The sequence below is a fragment of the Staurois parvus genome, unplaced genomic scaffold (assembly GCF_062004578.1).
Source record: "Staurois parvus isolate SC_StPar_1 unplaced genomic scaffold, SC_StPar_1.0 ptg000120l, whole genome shotgun sequence".
NCBI lineage: Eukaryota > Metazoa > Chordata > Amphibia > Anura > Ranidae > Staurois > Staurois parvus.
The window spans coordinates 7696093-7713852 of record NW_028317916.1 but is presented as its reverse complement, the minus strand read 5'-3'; the positions used below and the strand labels follow the sequence as shown (position 1 = coordinate 7713852).

The following is a 17760-nucleotide window of genomic DNA, read 5'->3' as shown; positions in this document are numbered from 1 at the left end:
GCAGCAGGATGAATTCTGAAGTGTTTCGGGCAATATTATCTGCTCATATTCAGCTAAAGGCTTCAGAACTCATTGGACGCCGCTTCACAGTGCAGATGGACAATGACCCAAAGCATACTGCAAAAGCAACCAAAGAGTTTTTTAAGGGAAAGAAGTGGAATGTTATGCAATGGCCAAGTCAATCACCTGACCTGAATCCAATTGAGCATGCATTTCACTTGCTGAAGACAAAACTGAAGGGAAAATGCCCCAAGAACAAGCAGGAACTGAAGACAGTTGCAGTAGAGGCCTGGCAGAGCATCACCAGGGATCAAACCCAGTGTCTAGTGATGTCTATGCGTTCCAGACTTCAGGCTGTAATTGACTGTAAAGGATTTGCAATCAAGTATTAAAAAGTGAAAGTTTGATTTATGATTATTATTCTGTCCCATTACTTTTGGTCCCTTAACAAGTGGGAGGCACATATGCAAACTGTTGCAATTCCTACACCGTTTACCTGATTTGGATGTAAATACCCTCAAATTAAAGCTGACAGTCTGCAGTTAAAGCACATCTTGTTTGTTTCATTTCAAATCCATTGTGGTGGTGTATAGAGCCAAAAATGTTAGAATTGTGTCAATGTCCCAATATTTATGGACCTGACTGTACATGTAATGCTTGAAGGTTCTCAGTAATTTTCTAGCCCCCAAAAAATGCAAATTTTTTCATGTATATGAGAAATGTCAGAAATGGCCTGGAGATCAAGTGGTTACAGTGATTAACTCACTTAAAAACACCTATTCATTTGTATTTCTTTTTATTGCAATATAATGTTTTAAAGCAGTGGTCTCCTAATTTCGGCAAAGAAAAGGATGCGGCACTTTGCTAGCCTTTATCCAGCCCTTGGGGCACTATTCCTCCAACTGTGGGGTATGATTCCTGTTACTTACACTAATATCAATGATGGGGCACTATTTCTCCCACTGACACCAACAATGGGGCACTACTCCTACCACTGATACTAATGATGGGGTGCTATTCCTCCCACTAATATCACTCCTCCTACTGACCACCAAGACTGAGGCCATGTTTATTCTCACTTATGCTCAGCCTGGGACATCTTCCCCCCCCCCCCCCCTAACTTTTGAGCTCCCTCTCATATACGCACGTACAAACATAAATGTATACGTCAGGGCGTCTGCACATGAAAACACCGATTTCAATACATATGTTACATATCGCTGTACATGCCAGAGTCAGAGCAATAATCCTAGCACAAGACCTCCTCCATAATGCTTAACTGATGACCTATAGGATCTTTTGAAGCAAAGAAAATATAGAATACAGAAGTATTGTCACCACTTCATAGGCACGCACACAAATGTAAAGTTTGGCATATTGGATATCTATTTACTCAGCGCAACCTCGTTTTCTATATTTTCCAAAAAATGTGGGTAATTTATTGTGTTTGTTTGCCCTAAAATTCACTTTAGTGTGTTTTCTTACTGAAATTTTGCGTTGCCCAGATCTTTGCGGTAATATCGTGTGACATAAAAATTGCAACTTCCACTTTTTTATTCTCTAAGGTATCTGCTTTCAGAAAATATATGTTTTGGGGGTTTTGTGTAATCTTTAGGCCTAAAATGATGTACAAAAAATGGATCTGGCACCAAAAGGTTTAAAGGGGGAAAGCACAGCTATCTCTGTAATATATCCTGTAAAATCATCAGTGAACAGGTACAGTTAACAGCTGATGTTGAGCTGTCACAAACCATGGAGTCAGCTCGTATTGATCATAGAAACTTTTGAAAATGGATTCATGATTGCTTCCTTTTGATAAACCCTGAATTTTACCACTTGTACAATGAGATACTTTTCTGTAGCCCTAGAAAGCGAAGGGCAACAGATTAACATTTTTCTTAGCCATTTGTTCTTATTTTGAAACTTTGTGAGTACATTGGACTTTAAATGACCTATTGCTATAGTTTCTAAGAAATTGCCTTTTTTTTTTTTTTTTTTTCAAAGCCTCTAAATAAATGCCAGAGTTCTGCAGTTTTGGTTGCTTTGGCTTATTTAACCACTTGCCCTTTGGAAGATTTACAGTGCCTTGAAAAAGTGTTCATACCCCTTGACATTTTCCACATTTTGTCATGTTACAACCAAAAATGTAAATGTATTTTATTGGGATTCTACGTGATAGACCAACACAAAGTGGCACAGGATTGTGAAGTAGAAGGAAAATGATAAATGGTTTTCAACTTTTTTTTACGAAGATCTGAAAAGTGTGGCATGCATTTGTATTCAGCCCCCTTTTACTCTGATACCCTAACTAAAATCTAGTGGAACCAATTGCCTTCAGAAGTCACCTAATAAGTAAAGAGTCCACCTGTGCGTAATTTAATCTCAGTATCAATGCAGCTGTTCTGTGAAACCATCAGAGGTTTGTTAGAGAACATTAGTGAACAAACAGAATCATGAAGGCCAAGGAACACACCAGACAGGTTAGGGATAAAGTTGTGGAGAAGTATAAAACAGGGTTAGGTTATAAAAGACATATCCCAAGCTTTGAACAGAGCTACAATGGAATGGTTTATATCAAAGCATATTCATCTGTTAGAATGGCCCAGTCAACGTCCAGACCTAAATCCAATTGGGAATCTGTGGCAGGACTTGAAAATTGCTGCTCACAGACGCTCTCTATCAAATCTGACAGAGCTTGAGCTATTTTGCAAAGATGAACAGGCAAAAATTTCACTCTGTAGATGTGCAAAGTTGGTAGAGACATCCCCAAAAAGACTTGGAGCTGTAATTGCAGCGAAAGGTTGTTCTGCAAAATATTGACTCGGGGGCCGAATACAAATTCACGCCACACTTGTCACATATTTATTTGTAAAAAATGTTGAAAACCATTTATCATTTTCCTTCCACTTCACAGTTATGTACCAAATTTCAAGGGGTATGAATACTTTTTCAAGTCACTTTACCCCTTTCATGTCCAGGCCATTTTTTGTTATACAGCTCTGCGCTCTTTTGGTGGTATTTGATCATCCCTGTTTATTTTAATTTTTTCGCTATAAATGAAAAAAGACCGAAATTTTAAAAAATATATATTTTGTCATAGACATGTATATTTTTACCAAAGACATATGTGTCTTTGGTAAAAAAAAAAAAAAAAATTCCAATAAGTGTATAGTAATTGGTTTGCATGAAAGCTATAGCATCTACAAATGGCAGTGTGTGTGTGTGTATTATATATTTGGACATAGGCACAATTTTAGATTTTGTTTTTTAGGTATTTACAAAAACATATTCAAGCTATAGTTATATAATGGATATGGGCTGAAAGTGCACATTCTCTGATTTAATTTGAGGGTATGTACATCCAAATTGGAGAAAGGGTTTAGGAATTACAGCTCTTAAGAGTAGCCATCCCCCCTTTTTCAAAGGACCAAAAGTAATTGGACAATTGAATCAAAAGCTGTTTCATGGCCAGGTGTGGGCTACTCCATTATTTCTTTGTCAATTAAGCAGGTAAAAGGTATGGAGTTGATTCTAAGTGTGGTATTTGCATTTGGAATCTATTGCTGTGAACCTACAACATGCGTTCAAAGGAGCTGTCCATGCAAGTGAAACAGGCCATTGTAAGGCTTCAAAAACTAAACAAATCCATCAGAAAAATAGCAGCAACATTAGGAGTGGCTAAATCAACAGTTTGGTAGAATGGTGCGCATGCGAGACCCCTACCCACACCCACATGCTTTTGCGCAGAGCGGCTGCCCTGTAGCAGTAAACTGCTATAGGGTGGCCCATTGCCAACTCTTTTCTGAAAATGCTAATGGCCTGGCTGTCTCTTGCATCAATACTAGAGAAAAAGAACCATTACCAGCATGCAGCAGCAGTGACCGCTTTCTTTTTTTTTTTTTCAGTACAGTTTTCTGTAAAACCGTAGTCATTCTGCACAGATGGACAGTAAAGCATTTATATTAACAAGCAGTAACTGATCTTTACCAAAAACCTTTGCTGACCTCTAGCTGCACATACCATGGAGTGATTAATTAACAATTCATTGTACTGCCTCACAACAGAATACAAAAAAATGCCTGCTAATACCTTGGTAAGCCAGAAAAACATTGTCTGTGTACTCCTGAAAGTAATTTAACTGTATTTCTATCCCCCCTAAACCTCCTGGCCTCCCTGGCTTCGGAGCTAAGCACCACTAACTGCCACTGCCTTGTTCTTGAAAGTGCAATAGAGACTTTATGAAGCAATTGTAGCTAAAAAGGCTTAGTTACCAGCAGTAACAAATCAAAACTCATTACAGAGAGGCACCTATTGAAGGGTTTTTTGGCTAGCAAATTACAGCAGACCCCTTATGTGAGTGATTTACGTCAGAGGTACTGTAAGTGTTGGGTTGAATCACCCACTAGATTTTTGGCACAAACCTAAGAAGGAACACACCTTAATAGAATTCCCCAAGATTAAAAATAAATACGTAAATATAAAATCCAGAAGCATCTTGCCACAAAGGATTTTAATTTAGTATACCTGCTAATCAGCCAGTAAGCCTTCTTCCAAAAGATTGATCTTGGTTTGGGTGTTATACTTTTTACTTGAATCCAGGTAAATGTATTGTTTCAAATGAGTTGATCCGTTTACTTCTGTATTCCACAGATGGGGAACACAAGGAGATTTCACAACAACTCATCCGCGACCAGTTGTCAAAGTAAAGCTCTTTACAGAAAGCACTGGTGTTTTGGCACTTGAAGATAAAGAACTTGGAAGGGTAGGTTCTGTTGGGGTCCAATATACAATTAATGTACTTGTAAGATTTCAAATTAGTCATTAGCATACACAATTCATGGAAATACAGTGAGGAACAGAAGTATTTGAACACCCTGCGATTTTGCAAGTTCTCCCACTTAGAAATCATGGAGGGGTCTGAAATTCACATTGTAGGTGCATTCCCACTCTGAGAGACAGAATTTAAAAACAAAATCAGGAAATCACATTGTATGATTTTTTTAAGAATTTATTTGTCTTGCACTGCTGAATACAAGTATTTGAACACCTGAGAAAATCAGTATTAATATTTGGTACAGTAGTCTTTGTTTGCAATTCGAGGTCAGACGTTTCCTGTAGTTCTTAACCAGGTTTGCACACACTGCAACAGGGATTTTGGCCCACTCCTCCACACAGATCTCCTCTAGATCTGTCAGGTTTCGGGGCTGTCGCTGAGCAACACGGAGTTTCAGCTCCCTCCAAAGATGTTCTATTGGATTTAGGTCTGGAGACTGGCTAGGCCACTCCAGAACCTTGATATGCTTCTTACGGTTATCCTGGCTGTGTGCTTCGGGTCGTTGTCATGTTGGAAGACCCAGCCATGACCCATCTTCAGTGCTCTGACTGAGGAAAGGAGGTTGCTGCTCAAAATCTCACAATAAATGGCCCCATTCATCCTCTCCTTAATACAGTGCAGTCGTCCTGTCCCCTTCGCAGAAAAGCACCCCCAAAGCATGAGGTTACCACCCCCATGCTTCACAGTAGGGATGGTGTTCTTGGGATGCAATTCATCCTTCTTTTTGCTCCAAACACGACGAGTGAAGTTTAGACCAAAAAGTTCTACTTTGGTCTCATCTGACCACCTGACTTTCTTCCATACCTCCTCTGGATCATCCAGATGGTCATTGGCAAACTTCAGACAGGCCTGGACATGTGATGACTTGAGCAGGGGAACCTTCCGTGCAATACATGATTTGAAACCATGAGGGCGTAGTGTTCTACCGACAGTGACCTTTGAAACTGTGGTCCCAGCTCTCTTCATGTCATTGACCAGCTCCTCCCTTGTAGTTCTGGGCTGATTCCTCACCTTTCTTATCATCAGTGATACCCCACAAGGTGAGATCTTGCATGGAGCCCCAGTCCGAGGGAGACTGACAGTCGTCTTTAGCCTCTTCCATTTTCTAACAATTTCTCCAACAGTTGATCTATTTTCACCAAGCTGCTTGGCAATTGCCCCGTAGCCCTTTCCAGCCTTGTGGAGGTCCACAATTTTGTCTCTGGTGTCTTTTGACAGCTCTTTAGTCTTGCCCATGGTAGTAGTTGGCGTCTGACTGACTGTGGGGTGGACAGGTGTCTTTAAAGAGCTCAGACAGGTGCTACTAAGTTAGATTAATGAGTGGAGTAGAGGTGGACTTTTTATAGGCACAGTAACAGGTCTTTGAGAGTCAGAATTCTTGCTGTTTCTTAGGTGTTCAAATACTTATGTTCAGCAGTGCAAGACAAATAACTTCTTTAAAAATCATACAATGTGATTTCCTGATTTTTTTTTTTTTTTTTACATTCTGTCTCTCAGAGTGGTAATGCACCTACAATGTGAATTCCAGACCCCTCCATGATTTCTAAGTGGGAGAACTTGCAAAATCGCAGGGTGTTCAAATACTTCTGTTGCTCACTGTATGTGATGGCCAGTTATTCTTTAAGATATAGGCTTTGTATTTCGGAAATACTTTACACGTGGTTGCAATATGCAGTAATATGCATTGTATGATATTCAGCATTTACTTTTATTTTTTTTTTAATGGCTATATAACGTAAAATAGAATTTCTGAGAACAAGGAGCCAGGCAGCTAAATCAATTGAGCCGGGGAGTGCAGGGTCCTAGGGGCTATTTTTACATTCTGGGAAACCAGGGTTAATGAGTGGAGGGTACGTGAAGTGATGCCCTCAGTTTTATGTCATCTCCAGACCATATATGGAATAAGTCTTTAGTGAATATCTTAATGGCAGAGGCAGGAATAGTTGGCTGTACTTTAGATGAGCAGGCCATGATGGTGTTCCTGGACCTCTAATATACCAGGAAGGCAGTGTCAGTGTTTTTTTTTTTTTTTTTGCAGAAGTATAACGTTAGTTAAAATGTCAGTCAGTAAAAGATGAGCCAGGCCGTAGACATTCAATAATGATATTTAAAACTAGCCAACCTGAACTTTCTAGATGCAAAAACAGTTGCAACTGACTACGGTTTTCTTTCTTTTTCATTTTTATTTTTAAAGTTTCTTAAAGCCAGAAGGTTGGAATGTTAAATATAAATAGTTATGAGGCATGTCTGTGATTAGGTTTTTTCTACACAATTAAACAATTGAATGACCAAGAGTGGTGATTCCATACTTTTTGCTAGGGGTTGTAGATTTTTTTTTATTTGTCAACCCCCAGGCATAAAATCGCAATGTGTTTTGTAAAAAATAAGTCTTTATTTTCCCAAATATGTGGAACTTTATTACACTAAGTTTGGAAATTGATAGCAAGCTCCGGGAATATTGCAACAGCAATGTATTTTCTTAAAACAAACCTTTTTTTTTTTTTCTCAGTGCAGCTTTTAGTACACAGAGTTTAGAAATTGATTTTCAGAACCTTTGAGTAGTGTAGTCCTGCTTCATTCAAGGAAATAGCATTTTAGGCTAAACTTGTCAACTCGCAGCAACTTTAGTTCCTGTGGATTTGTGTATTGCCTTAAAGCTGAACTGCAGGCAAATAGCTAAATACGCAGATAAAATTACAAGAGAGATGTAATTACAGGAGGATTTCAGGCTCCTGTATGTGGCTAGGCTCCCAAAAGGTCTTTCACATGTGGTATCCCCATACTCTGGAGAAGTAGCAGAATGTATTTTGGGGAGTAATTCCACATATACCCATGGCATGTATGAGCAATAAATCATTTAAGTGACAATTTTGTGTAAAATGTTTTGTCATTTTCCAAAAAAATTATTTTATTGACTCAAAATGCCTCTCAGCAAATAGTTTGGGGTGTCTACTTTCTAAAAAGGGGTCGTTTTGCGGGGTGGGGGCATTTTTTTGTCCAGCATTAGAAGTTTATGCCACGCATCACTCACTCTTCTAACCACCTGAAGACCAAGCCTTTCCTGACACTTTTTGTTCACTTGAAAAAAATTATTTGGTATGTTTTGGGACTCATCTTGTTTGCTCCCCAATTTCAAGCACCCATTTGTTGTCTCTTAATACAAATTCTGTGTATTGGGTGCACTTTTATTTTGAATGTTTATTTGTAAAACAATGATTTTATATAAATAGTAAAAAGCATACAATAAAACACAAGCGTGGGTACCTCCTATAGTGTGCTTCTCCATAGGGTTAAAGGTTGTAATAAGGACCATATGAACAGACTTGCCATTATGTACTTAATAAGGTATGCATATTAGTAAAGAGCTTTATTATATTATGCTTCCATGCCTCAAATATGCTTTATCTCCCGGTTGGCCATCTGAAAAGAAATTATTTCACAATTCTATTAATTTCATTAGTAATTCCAATATTTTTAAAGGCCAAGTTTCTCAGTGACACTGCAGCCTTGTAAATTGCAGTTTCACACAGTTGATACTCACCCTGAATTGCTCTGTAATTAAAAGAAGTGTATGTTCTAAATTAAGCAATTTATGCTGAACTTTACAAAATAGAGGAGTAAAGCTTTCACAACACTGTGTACAGATAGCAGCACTAGTTTATCATGTGTAAATGTTAACAAATGTGAAAAGGAACATGTAGAAAAAAATTAGGCTTAGAACACGCAGTAGGTTTTTGTGTTTTTAAAATTATGAAATGTGCATTTGTGGTAAGTGTTTATAATCCCTGATTTGCTGTACCTTTTGAGGCTGGATAGCATTTTCTAATATCACAATTATTTTGCTGTTTTTTCACTCTCCCATTTCCTTTCACATGTTTACATTTACCATATACTTAAAGTGGCTCTAAAGTCTAAAGGTTTTTTTACCTAAATGCATTCTTTGCATTAGGGTAAAAAACTCTCCACTATCTGTCCTACCCACCCTCATCCCTAAACATATATCTTGCTACACATCACCACTCCAGCACTGTCTCTGGCTTTAGCACCACTCTAGGAGCTATAGGCTCCTTCTTCTGTCAGTCAAACTCCTGTGAGGTACCAGGGGCGTGCCTTACTCACGCAGTCTATGGATGCACACAGCCCCGCTCTGGAGCGTTCATTCACAAGTGCCTCCTTAGCACCCAGCTTGCTAAGGAGGCACGTGGCATAGGAAGAAGCTGAGAGTGCTGGCGGAGGACTGTCGAAATGTGAAGAAAGTGACCTCTCTTTTTTTTTTTTCTTTGTTTTTTTTTTAAACCAAAAATATAGTCTTTAGCATCACTTTAAAGTCCATACAAATGTTAATCCATACATCTGAACCGTGGAGCATAACTGAGGAGCTATATTAGTATGCGTTGTAGTCCTGGGACATAAGCAACTTGCTTTCAGTAAGTAACTGATGAATTCCAGATTGTTGCAGGAAAATCTGCTGCAGAATGCCCAATCTTGTGATTGAGATTAGGGCCCCATGCACACTAGGTGTTTAGCCTTTGTGCATGGGGCTTCGGTGCTCAGCTGTGGCTGGAAGGTACAGGTGCACCATCCAGCTCTGCTGTTGGCTGTATGTCATACTCAGAGAGTTTAACAGCTGCTGTAGCTGGACAGCTGGATGGTGCACCTAGTGGTATATAATTTAGGGCAGTATGCACCCCAGGACAAATGCCTGGCACTGGGTACATACTGCTGTAAATGAAAGTACCGTTGTGTGTGCTGCCCAGATCTACTCAACTGCAGAAGCTGTCAGACTCTTATAGAGTTTGACAGTCTACTGGTAGTGGGGCCGGATGGTGCACCCTTGCCCTCCAGCCACATCTAAATGCCAGAGTTTTATGCATCAAGGATAGATGCTCAGTGTGCAAGGCCTTTAAAGTTAAAAGAAGAATGACCAAGCCACAACCATTGCCTTAAGTCAGGAGTCCTCAAACTTTCTAAACAAAGGGCCAGTTTGCTGTCCATCAGACTTTAGGGGGCCGGACTGTGGCAAGTGGGAGTACAGAAAAATGCCTCGGCATCAGTATAAGAGTAGACAATGTTGCAGACTTGGCGGTCAAAAGGAATAAAGAAATAACATAGTACCTGAGGTCAGTAGGAGCAGGGATAGTGCCCCATCATTGGTATTAGTGGGAGGAAGAGTGCCCCATCATTGGTGTCAGTGGGAGTGATAGTGTTTTAAATCATTGGGAGGAACAGTGCCCCAAGGGCCAGATAAAGTCAAGCAAAGGGCTGGAGACCACTGCCTTAAGCACATTGAAATATTGTGAAACAATGAATGAGGAGATCTAACTTCGGAAAGTGGACTTTACCCAAAAACTTTGTGATTCCCATCTCCCTCTGATCTTCAAGCAGAAATTTAAGAAATTGTTTTTTTGATTTTTGCCCGTGCAGTGGTGCTGTGCCGCCACTGCACAGGTTAAAAGCTTATACTCACCTGACCTGCCGATCCCTACAAAAGACCAGTCCTTTTGGCTCCTGCCCCCCCCCCCCCCCCCCCCGTGGTCCAGTGGTTTTGTAAAGTGACTATTCCTGATGTCAGCACACTCAGTGCGTGCTCCATAGACAGGAGCAGTCCACTGCTGGATCGTGGAGGAGCATGGTTTACTGTACGATTGGCGGATCAGGTGAGTATGAGCTTAGTCCTCACCCCTAGAAAAAAAAAACGAGAAGCTCATCAATGCAGTGGGGGCTTAGCCCCAGTGCATGGTAAAAATAAAAAATTAACTGGAGTTCTGATAAGGGTCCGCATGCCAGTTAAAGATTTATTCCGGTATCTGTCCATGTGTATTGATGTTTGGTAATTACTGTACGTTTTGACTGGATCTCCTCTTTGGTCTGATGAAAATGCATATGGTGCTTGTAGCGGAGTCTGCTTCCATCTACATACAGCAATTGTGGAGAAATCTTGTACATGTACTACAATCATCTCCACTTGATCCTGAGTGCCCGTTTGGCTGCTGAAGGCTTTTTCTGGTATCTGTCTGTGTGTATTGATATTTCTTAATTGCTGTACTTTTTGCCTGTCTTCCTTGGTATAATGCAAGTGTACATGGTGCTTTTGGCTGAGAGTCTGCTTCTGTCTAGATAGAACTGTGGGGAGATCTTGTGCATGTGCTACAATTATTATGTCTTTATATGATGTTTTGTTTCATAAAGACATGAAATTTGAAAAGTTAGCGGTTTGGCATACTGCCCATTAGAGTGGTAATAAACACGTTTTTTTTATAATTCTATTGTAAGCTTACCTGTAGGTTAAATTAATATCTCCTAAACGTGCATCGTTTAGGAGATATTCTCTTTTATTTAAGCCAGCGCATGCGCTCTGAAGGAATACCTGTGCTGTTACTTTAGAGCTGTGTACCTTGGCCTGAGACTCCCACACACATGCACGGGAGTGACGTCATCACGGCCTTGCCTGTCCGAGAGCCAGAGTTTGCAAACCCGAAAGGAAGACAGGAAGGTGGAAGCCTCTGCAGTGGTGACAGCGCGCCGTTGGAGGGCTTCATTTTAAGGTAACTTTTACATACTGTGCTAGTATGTGATGTACAGGTGAAACTTGAAAAATCAGAATATTGTGCAAAATTTTATTTATTTCAGTAGTGCAACTTAAAAGGTGAAACTAATATATGAGATAGACTCATGACATGCAAAGCAAGATAGCTCAAGCCGTGATTTGTCATAATTGTGATGATTATGGCTTACAGCTCATGAAAACCCCAAATCCACAATCTCAGAAAATTAAAATATTGTGAAAAGGTGCAATATTCTAGGCTCAAAGTGTCCCACTCTAATCAGCTAATTAAGCCATAACACCTGCAAAGGGTTCCTGAGCCTTTAAATGGTCTCTCAGTCTGGTTCAGTAGGAATCACAATCATGGGAAAGACTGCTGACCTGACAGTTGTGCAGAAAACCATCATTGACACCCTCCATTAGGAGGGAAAGCCTCAAAAAGTAATTGCAAAAGAAGTTGGATGTTCCCAAAGTGCTGTATCAATGCACATTAATAGAAAGTTATGTGGAAGGGAAAAGTGTGGAAGAAAAAGGTGCACAAGCAGCAGGGATGACCGCAGCCTGGAGAGGATTGTCAGGAAAAGGCCACTCAAAAGCGTTGGGGACTTTCACAAGGAGTGGACTGAGGCTGGAGTCAGTGCATCAAGAGCCACCACACACAGACGGATCCTGGACATGGGCTTCAAATGTCGTATTCCTCTTGTCAAGCCGCTCTTGAACAACAAACAACGTCAGAAGCGCCTTACCTGGGCTAAAGAAAAACAGACCTGGTCTGTTGCTCAGTGGTCCAAAGTCCTCTTTTCTGATGAGAGCAACTTTTGCATCTCATTTAGAAACCAAGGACCCAGAGTATGGAGGAAGAATGGAGAAGCACACACTGCAAGATGCTTGAAGGCCAGTGTGGAGTTTCCACAGTCTGTTGATTCGGGGAGCCATGTCATCTGCTGGTGTTGGTCCACTGTGCTTCTTTAAGTCCAGGGTCAACACAGCCGTCTACCAGGAGATTTTGGAGCACTTCATGCTTCCTTCTGCAGACGAGTTTTATGGGGATGCTGACTTCATTTTTCATTTTCCAGTAGGACGTGGCACCTGCCCACACTGCCAAAAGCACCAAAACCTGGTTCAATGACCGTGGGATTACTGTGCTTGATTGTCCAGCAAACTCGCCTGACCTGAACCCCATAGAGAATCTATGGGGCATTGCCAAGAGAAAGATGAGAGACATGAGACTGAACAATGCAGAAGAGCTGAAGGCCGCTATTGAAGCATCCTGGTCTTCCATAACACCTCAGCAGTGACACAGGCCGATAGCTTCCATGCCACGCCGCATTGAGGCAGTAATTGCTGCAAAAGGGGCCCAAACCAAGTACTGAGTACATATGCATGCTTATACTTTTCAGAGGTCCGATATTGTTCTATGTACAATCCTTGTTTTATTGATGTAATATTCTAATTTTCTGAGATTGTGGATTTGGGGTTTTCAATAGCTGTAAGCCATAATCATCACAATTATGACAAATCACGGCTTGAACTATCTTGCTTTGCATGTAATGAGTCTATCTCATATATTAGTTTCACCTTTTAAGTTGCATCACTGAAATAAACAAACTTTTGCACGATATTCTAATTTTTCGAGTTTCACCTGTATACTAGCACATTATGACATTACCTTTCAGGGAACTTTTTTCTTTCCTTCATATGGTTTACTACCGCTTTAATTAGAGTGTTTGAAATGTACAAACAACAAAACACAAAGCACAGCAGGCCTGCAAAAAAAATAAGTAAAAAATGTTTGCACTAAAAATGTGTTAAATACAGAGCTTTTAACTGCACACATTTACAAATATATGTATAAGCCACACTGCCTCATCAAGGCTCCTCTGTAAAGTTTGGTCCTAGCTCATAAATTCAAGAGTCCCCAAGTTGGAGCATATACTATGTAGCAGTGGATTAATTAAGGGCAGATATGGTTGGAGGGAGACCATTCTTCCTTAAAAGCGCAGGGACATCTCAGAAGCCCAGCAAGAGCACAATGGCAGCTGAAGGTGACCAACTTGTCCCCACGCCAAATCCAGCAAGCAAGCCATACAAGATTGGCAACCGCAAATTATAACTAGCTTTTGAAGTAAGGTGCACATGGAAGGGCATAGTACAGTACAAACGAGCATTTTTTTTTATCTGTGAGTGATGATGTTAGTATACAGCTACAATTAGCGTTCAGTTGGTTGCTGTCACATATCCTTCCAGCTTTTTGAAATGAGAAAGAAGGATGCATTTTACACAAAGCATGTAAGAAAAGGACACACACCCAGTTATATCTGAACAAGTAATTGATATGCAAAAATTATTGGTTAAGTCCAAAAGATTTTTTAAACCACTTTTTCCTTTATACAGGTTTTTAAAAACAACAGTGCAATCATTCAGAGAATGGGTAAAAGGTTTAGTGTTGTATAACCCTACATACATTTTGTAGAGGTCCTAATATACTTTTCTATCATATATATTTGTCCTTTATACTATTAGATTAGTGAAGGAATGGCAGTGTGAAATTCTATGTGTGTTTTTTATATAAGGGTGCCTTCATTATTTTTCAGATTATATTTGGAGAGTTCACAAACATTTTATCACAACTCTTAATGTTATCGTTTGCAAATAGTTGATTTGGCACTAATTATTGGGCCCAAAGCAGCTTAAATTTGTATGCACTTATATTGGCAAAATATCATAAAAAGCTTGTGAAACTGGTATGGATGACATCCATAATTGCAGTAGAACTGGAAGCATTTCTATTTTAGTCTTAACACTTATTGAGTTGTGAAATTCTGTTTAAAAAATTTACAGTAACATAGCAATTTTCTCTGCCATGACGTTAAGCTGTGAAAGATATGCTGTGTAGTACTTCGTAAGAAGTGATGACATATTCTTCACTATAGGACATGTGTGTAAGAAAAGGAACAGCAATTACCTTTGCATCTCAGATTTATATAAAATTCCAAGATTTCTGTGTGTGGTCTAATTATATTAGGTGAAAACTGCAATAAATGAATGTCAGGGAGCCACAGTTCCTCAGCAGGGTGTAGGTGAGATAGAGGTATGTGCAGAAAATGCACACCGATCATATAGGTGTAAATACATGGAAAGAAATATAATCTAAAATTATTATACAGTGATCTCCTATAACAAAACCAAACAATGCTTTTCACTATATTAAATAAAACAACAATATTAACTTGCAGTCATACTGCATGAACTAAACACAAAACAATAAAAAAGTTCATAGAATTATGAATTATTAATCTCATCCAGTCAGAAGCCCCCTACTGTTCAAGGCTGTATATTCAAATTCCCATATCATGTTAATTTACCCACATGGTAGTTGTTCATCCCAGAAGTGTTCAAAGTGCTTCCATCAGTCTCTCACCACCTCATAGGTAAACTCACCTGATCACATTGACCGCATAGTTACAAAGTAGGTCACAAAACATGCATTCAGAATTGGGCAAAATTTGGACCTTCTATCTTGGAAACACCAACAAGAAATTAATTAACCACTTGCCTACCGGGCACTTTTTCCCCTTTCTTGCCCAGACCAATTTTCAGCTTTCAGCGCTCTCATACTTTGGGTACAGTGTTGCATGACTGCGCAATTGTCATTCAAATTAATTTTTTATCATTTTTTTGAGACAAATAGAGTTTTCTTTTGGTGGTATTTGATCACCACTGGGGTTTTTATTTTTCGCTAAACAAACTAAAAAAGACCAAAAATTTTGAAAAAAAAAAAGTTTTTCTTAGTTTCTGTTATAAAGTTTTGTAAATAAGTAATTTTTCTCCTTCACTGATGGGCACTAATAGGCTTCACTGATGAGGAGTCACTGATGGGCACTGATAGGCTGTACTGATGGGCACTGATGAGGAGTCGTTGATGGGCACTGTTGGGCGGCACTGTTGGGCAGCACTAATGGGCACCGTTAGATGGCACTGATAGGCAGCACTGATAGGTGGCACTGATGGGTACTGTTAGGTGGCACTGATTAACTGATGGGCACTGATTGCCAACACAGATGGGCACTATTGACCACACTGATGGGGCTACACTAATCACCAGGACACTGATGATCAGTGCACTGATGATAAATGTAGATGTCCCCCTGCAAAATTCCGCTTACTGGCTCTTACCGGCTGACAGTTCATAAGAAGAGGACTGCCGATAATTGGCATTTCCTATTTACCCGGTGATCAGCTGCGATTGTTCCATAGCTATGTGATCAACTGTGTCCAAAGGACACAGTGATCACAGATTGCGCGCCCCAGGGGGCGCGGTTCTGTGAGGATATTCATGGGTGCTCTCCCAGAACTAGCCGGCCGCACTGTAGCCGTCTTTCGGCTATAGCGCGGTCGGGAACAGGTTAATAGAGACAAAGAGAAGATTGCATAGCATAAACACACACTTTCTCTTACTTTCATTGACAGATACAGCTCTTCCATAATCTTTACCATAGGGTTATAGCGCCACCATCAGGAGTATGACACTAGGCAGAAATAAAAAAAAAAAACATAGCACCGCCTATGTAGTAAATCACCTCTCTGTCATAGGCAGCTAATTTTTTTCTTTTTGTGCCTAGTGTAGGAGTAAGGGGACTTAGCTCCCTGCTGGAACCTTTGGATCCATAGCATTTTTCCTTTATCCTTTTTTATTTTGTTACTGGGATTTTTTCCTGCAGAGATCTTCAATCAATAGCTAGGCTGGGTGACAGCCTGATTAACCTAGCTCCTTGTAGTCACCATAGCCTGGCCCACGAGTGCACACAGACCTTAAGCCCCATCCTGGACCAGGGCGGCCATTGAGTTAAATGTCTCGCAGAGACACATATGGCCAGGTTCCTATACTCCGTGTCACAGTATTACCCTGACCGACAGCCCCCCCACTTTGGTGGAGAGGAGGATCTGTCTTGGGAGTATTACCTTCTACCTCAACTGGACCGGTAAGTAGACGCCCCCTTTCCCTCTGGCGCATTGGCAGGCTGTGGGTACTCATTGGGGTGTTGGCAATGTGGGGTCTCCTCCTCCCTCCCTTAGCATCAAACTAAGAAACACCTAACATGACTTGAGAGAGCCACCATACCATTTTTGCTTATTCATTGGACTCTGTGAACTAGGACATTGTTAAAGCAGAGTTCCACTCAAAAGTGGAAGCTCCACTTATTTGACTCCTCCACTGCCATATTTGGCACCATTTGGGGGGAGCTGGTGCCTGGTTTTGACAGGTACCCACTCCCACTTCCGGCTCAGTTTGCTGCGGTGAAGTGACGCGGAAGTTCGGCCCCCTCCTTGCTCCCGCAGTCTCCTGGGAACTTTCACAGGTCCCAGGAGACTGCCGGATCATTCAGGAGGCGCGGCGCAAATTGCACATGCACAGTGGGCACCAGACTGTGAAGCCGCAAGCTGTCACAGCCTGGTGCTCACAGTAGCGATGCTGGCGCTGTGGAGGACAGAAAGGACTGCACAGGTGAGTACATCACTGGACCCTGTGACAGGTAAGTGTGTGTTTATAAAACGTCAGCAGCTACAGTTTTTGTAGCTGCTGACTTTTAATAAACACAAAAATGGCTGGAACTCCACTTTTAGTATTCTTCGTTTTCAACTCCTTTCTGTTTCTCTTCCTTCTCAGTAAAAAGGTGGTGGGCATTGCTTAATTCATTTAACCCCATGACAATCACTCTCAGGCACCTAGATTGTGGGAAATCTTTGTGCAGGATGCAGCTGATAGTGGCATTATTATGTAAGTGACAGCATCATGGTGTGAGATTGGCCAGTCCAACTCACAAGTTGGTGAAAAGGGCAGGTTTCAGGCACTGCGTTCGTCACATGGATGACCTCCTCCTATGAGTGGAGTCTCATTCTGAGCTGATGGACATTGTGGTGCTTGCCATGCACACTTGCCATGTGTTTGGCTCGGTTTTGTGCCTCAGGAAGTCTGCTCTGACCTGACCAGGTCTCTGGAGTATGTTGGGGCTGATTCTTGTCTTGTCGCGGACTGAGATGGTCCTCCCACCAGACAAGCTTTGGAGATCTGCTCGGCGTTTCGGTTGCTGCTGTCCCGCAGGTAGTTCCCACTGCATGTTTGCAGGCCATTTCTGTGACTCATGGTGTTCCCCTTCGTGCCAGTGCTTTATGTTCAACTCCACACATGGTTCCTGTGAAAAGTAATCTTATCCATATGGGACAATCTTCTATGTGCTTGGACCATCAGATCCACATGGGATAATTGGCCAGGGCCTCCCTTCTCTGTTGGCTTTGGTTTCTATCTCTTCAGACTGGGAAGTCTTGTTTTCCTCTTCATTGAATGGTGGTCATGACTAATGCCAGCTGTCAGACTCATGGA

The 17760-nt window shown here is 41.0% G+C and overlaps 1 protein-coding gene across 6 annotated transcripts in view; it reads left to right on the top strand.

The window, feature by feature from the left end:
• Window positions 1-17760, top strand: part of CADPS2 (calcium dependent secretion activator 2) — a 694049-nt gene that overhangs the window by 103806 nt on the left and 572483 nt on the right. For all 6 annotated transcript variants that reach the window (XM_089672135.1, XM_089672134.1, XM_089672133.1 and 3 more), the window contains exon 7: window positions 4651-4762. In XM_089672135.1, the coding sequence (XP_089528261.1) occupies window positions 4651-4762 (112 nt within the window). The remainder of the gene's footprint in view (window positions 1-4650; window positions 4763-17760) is intronic.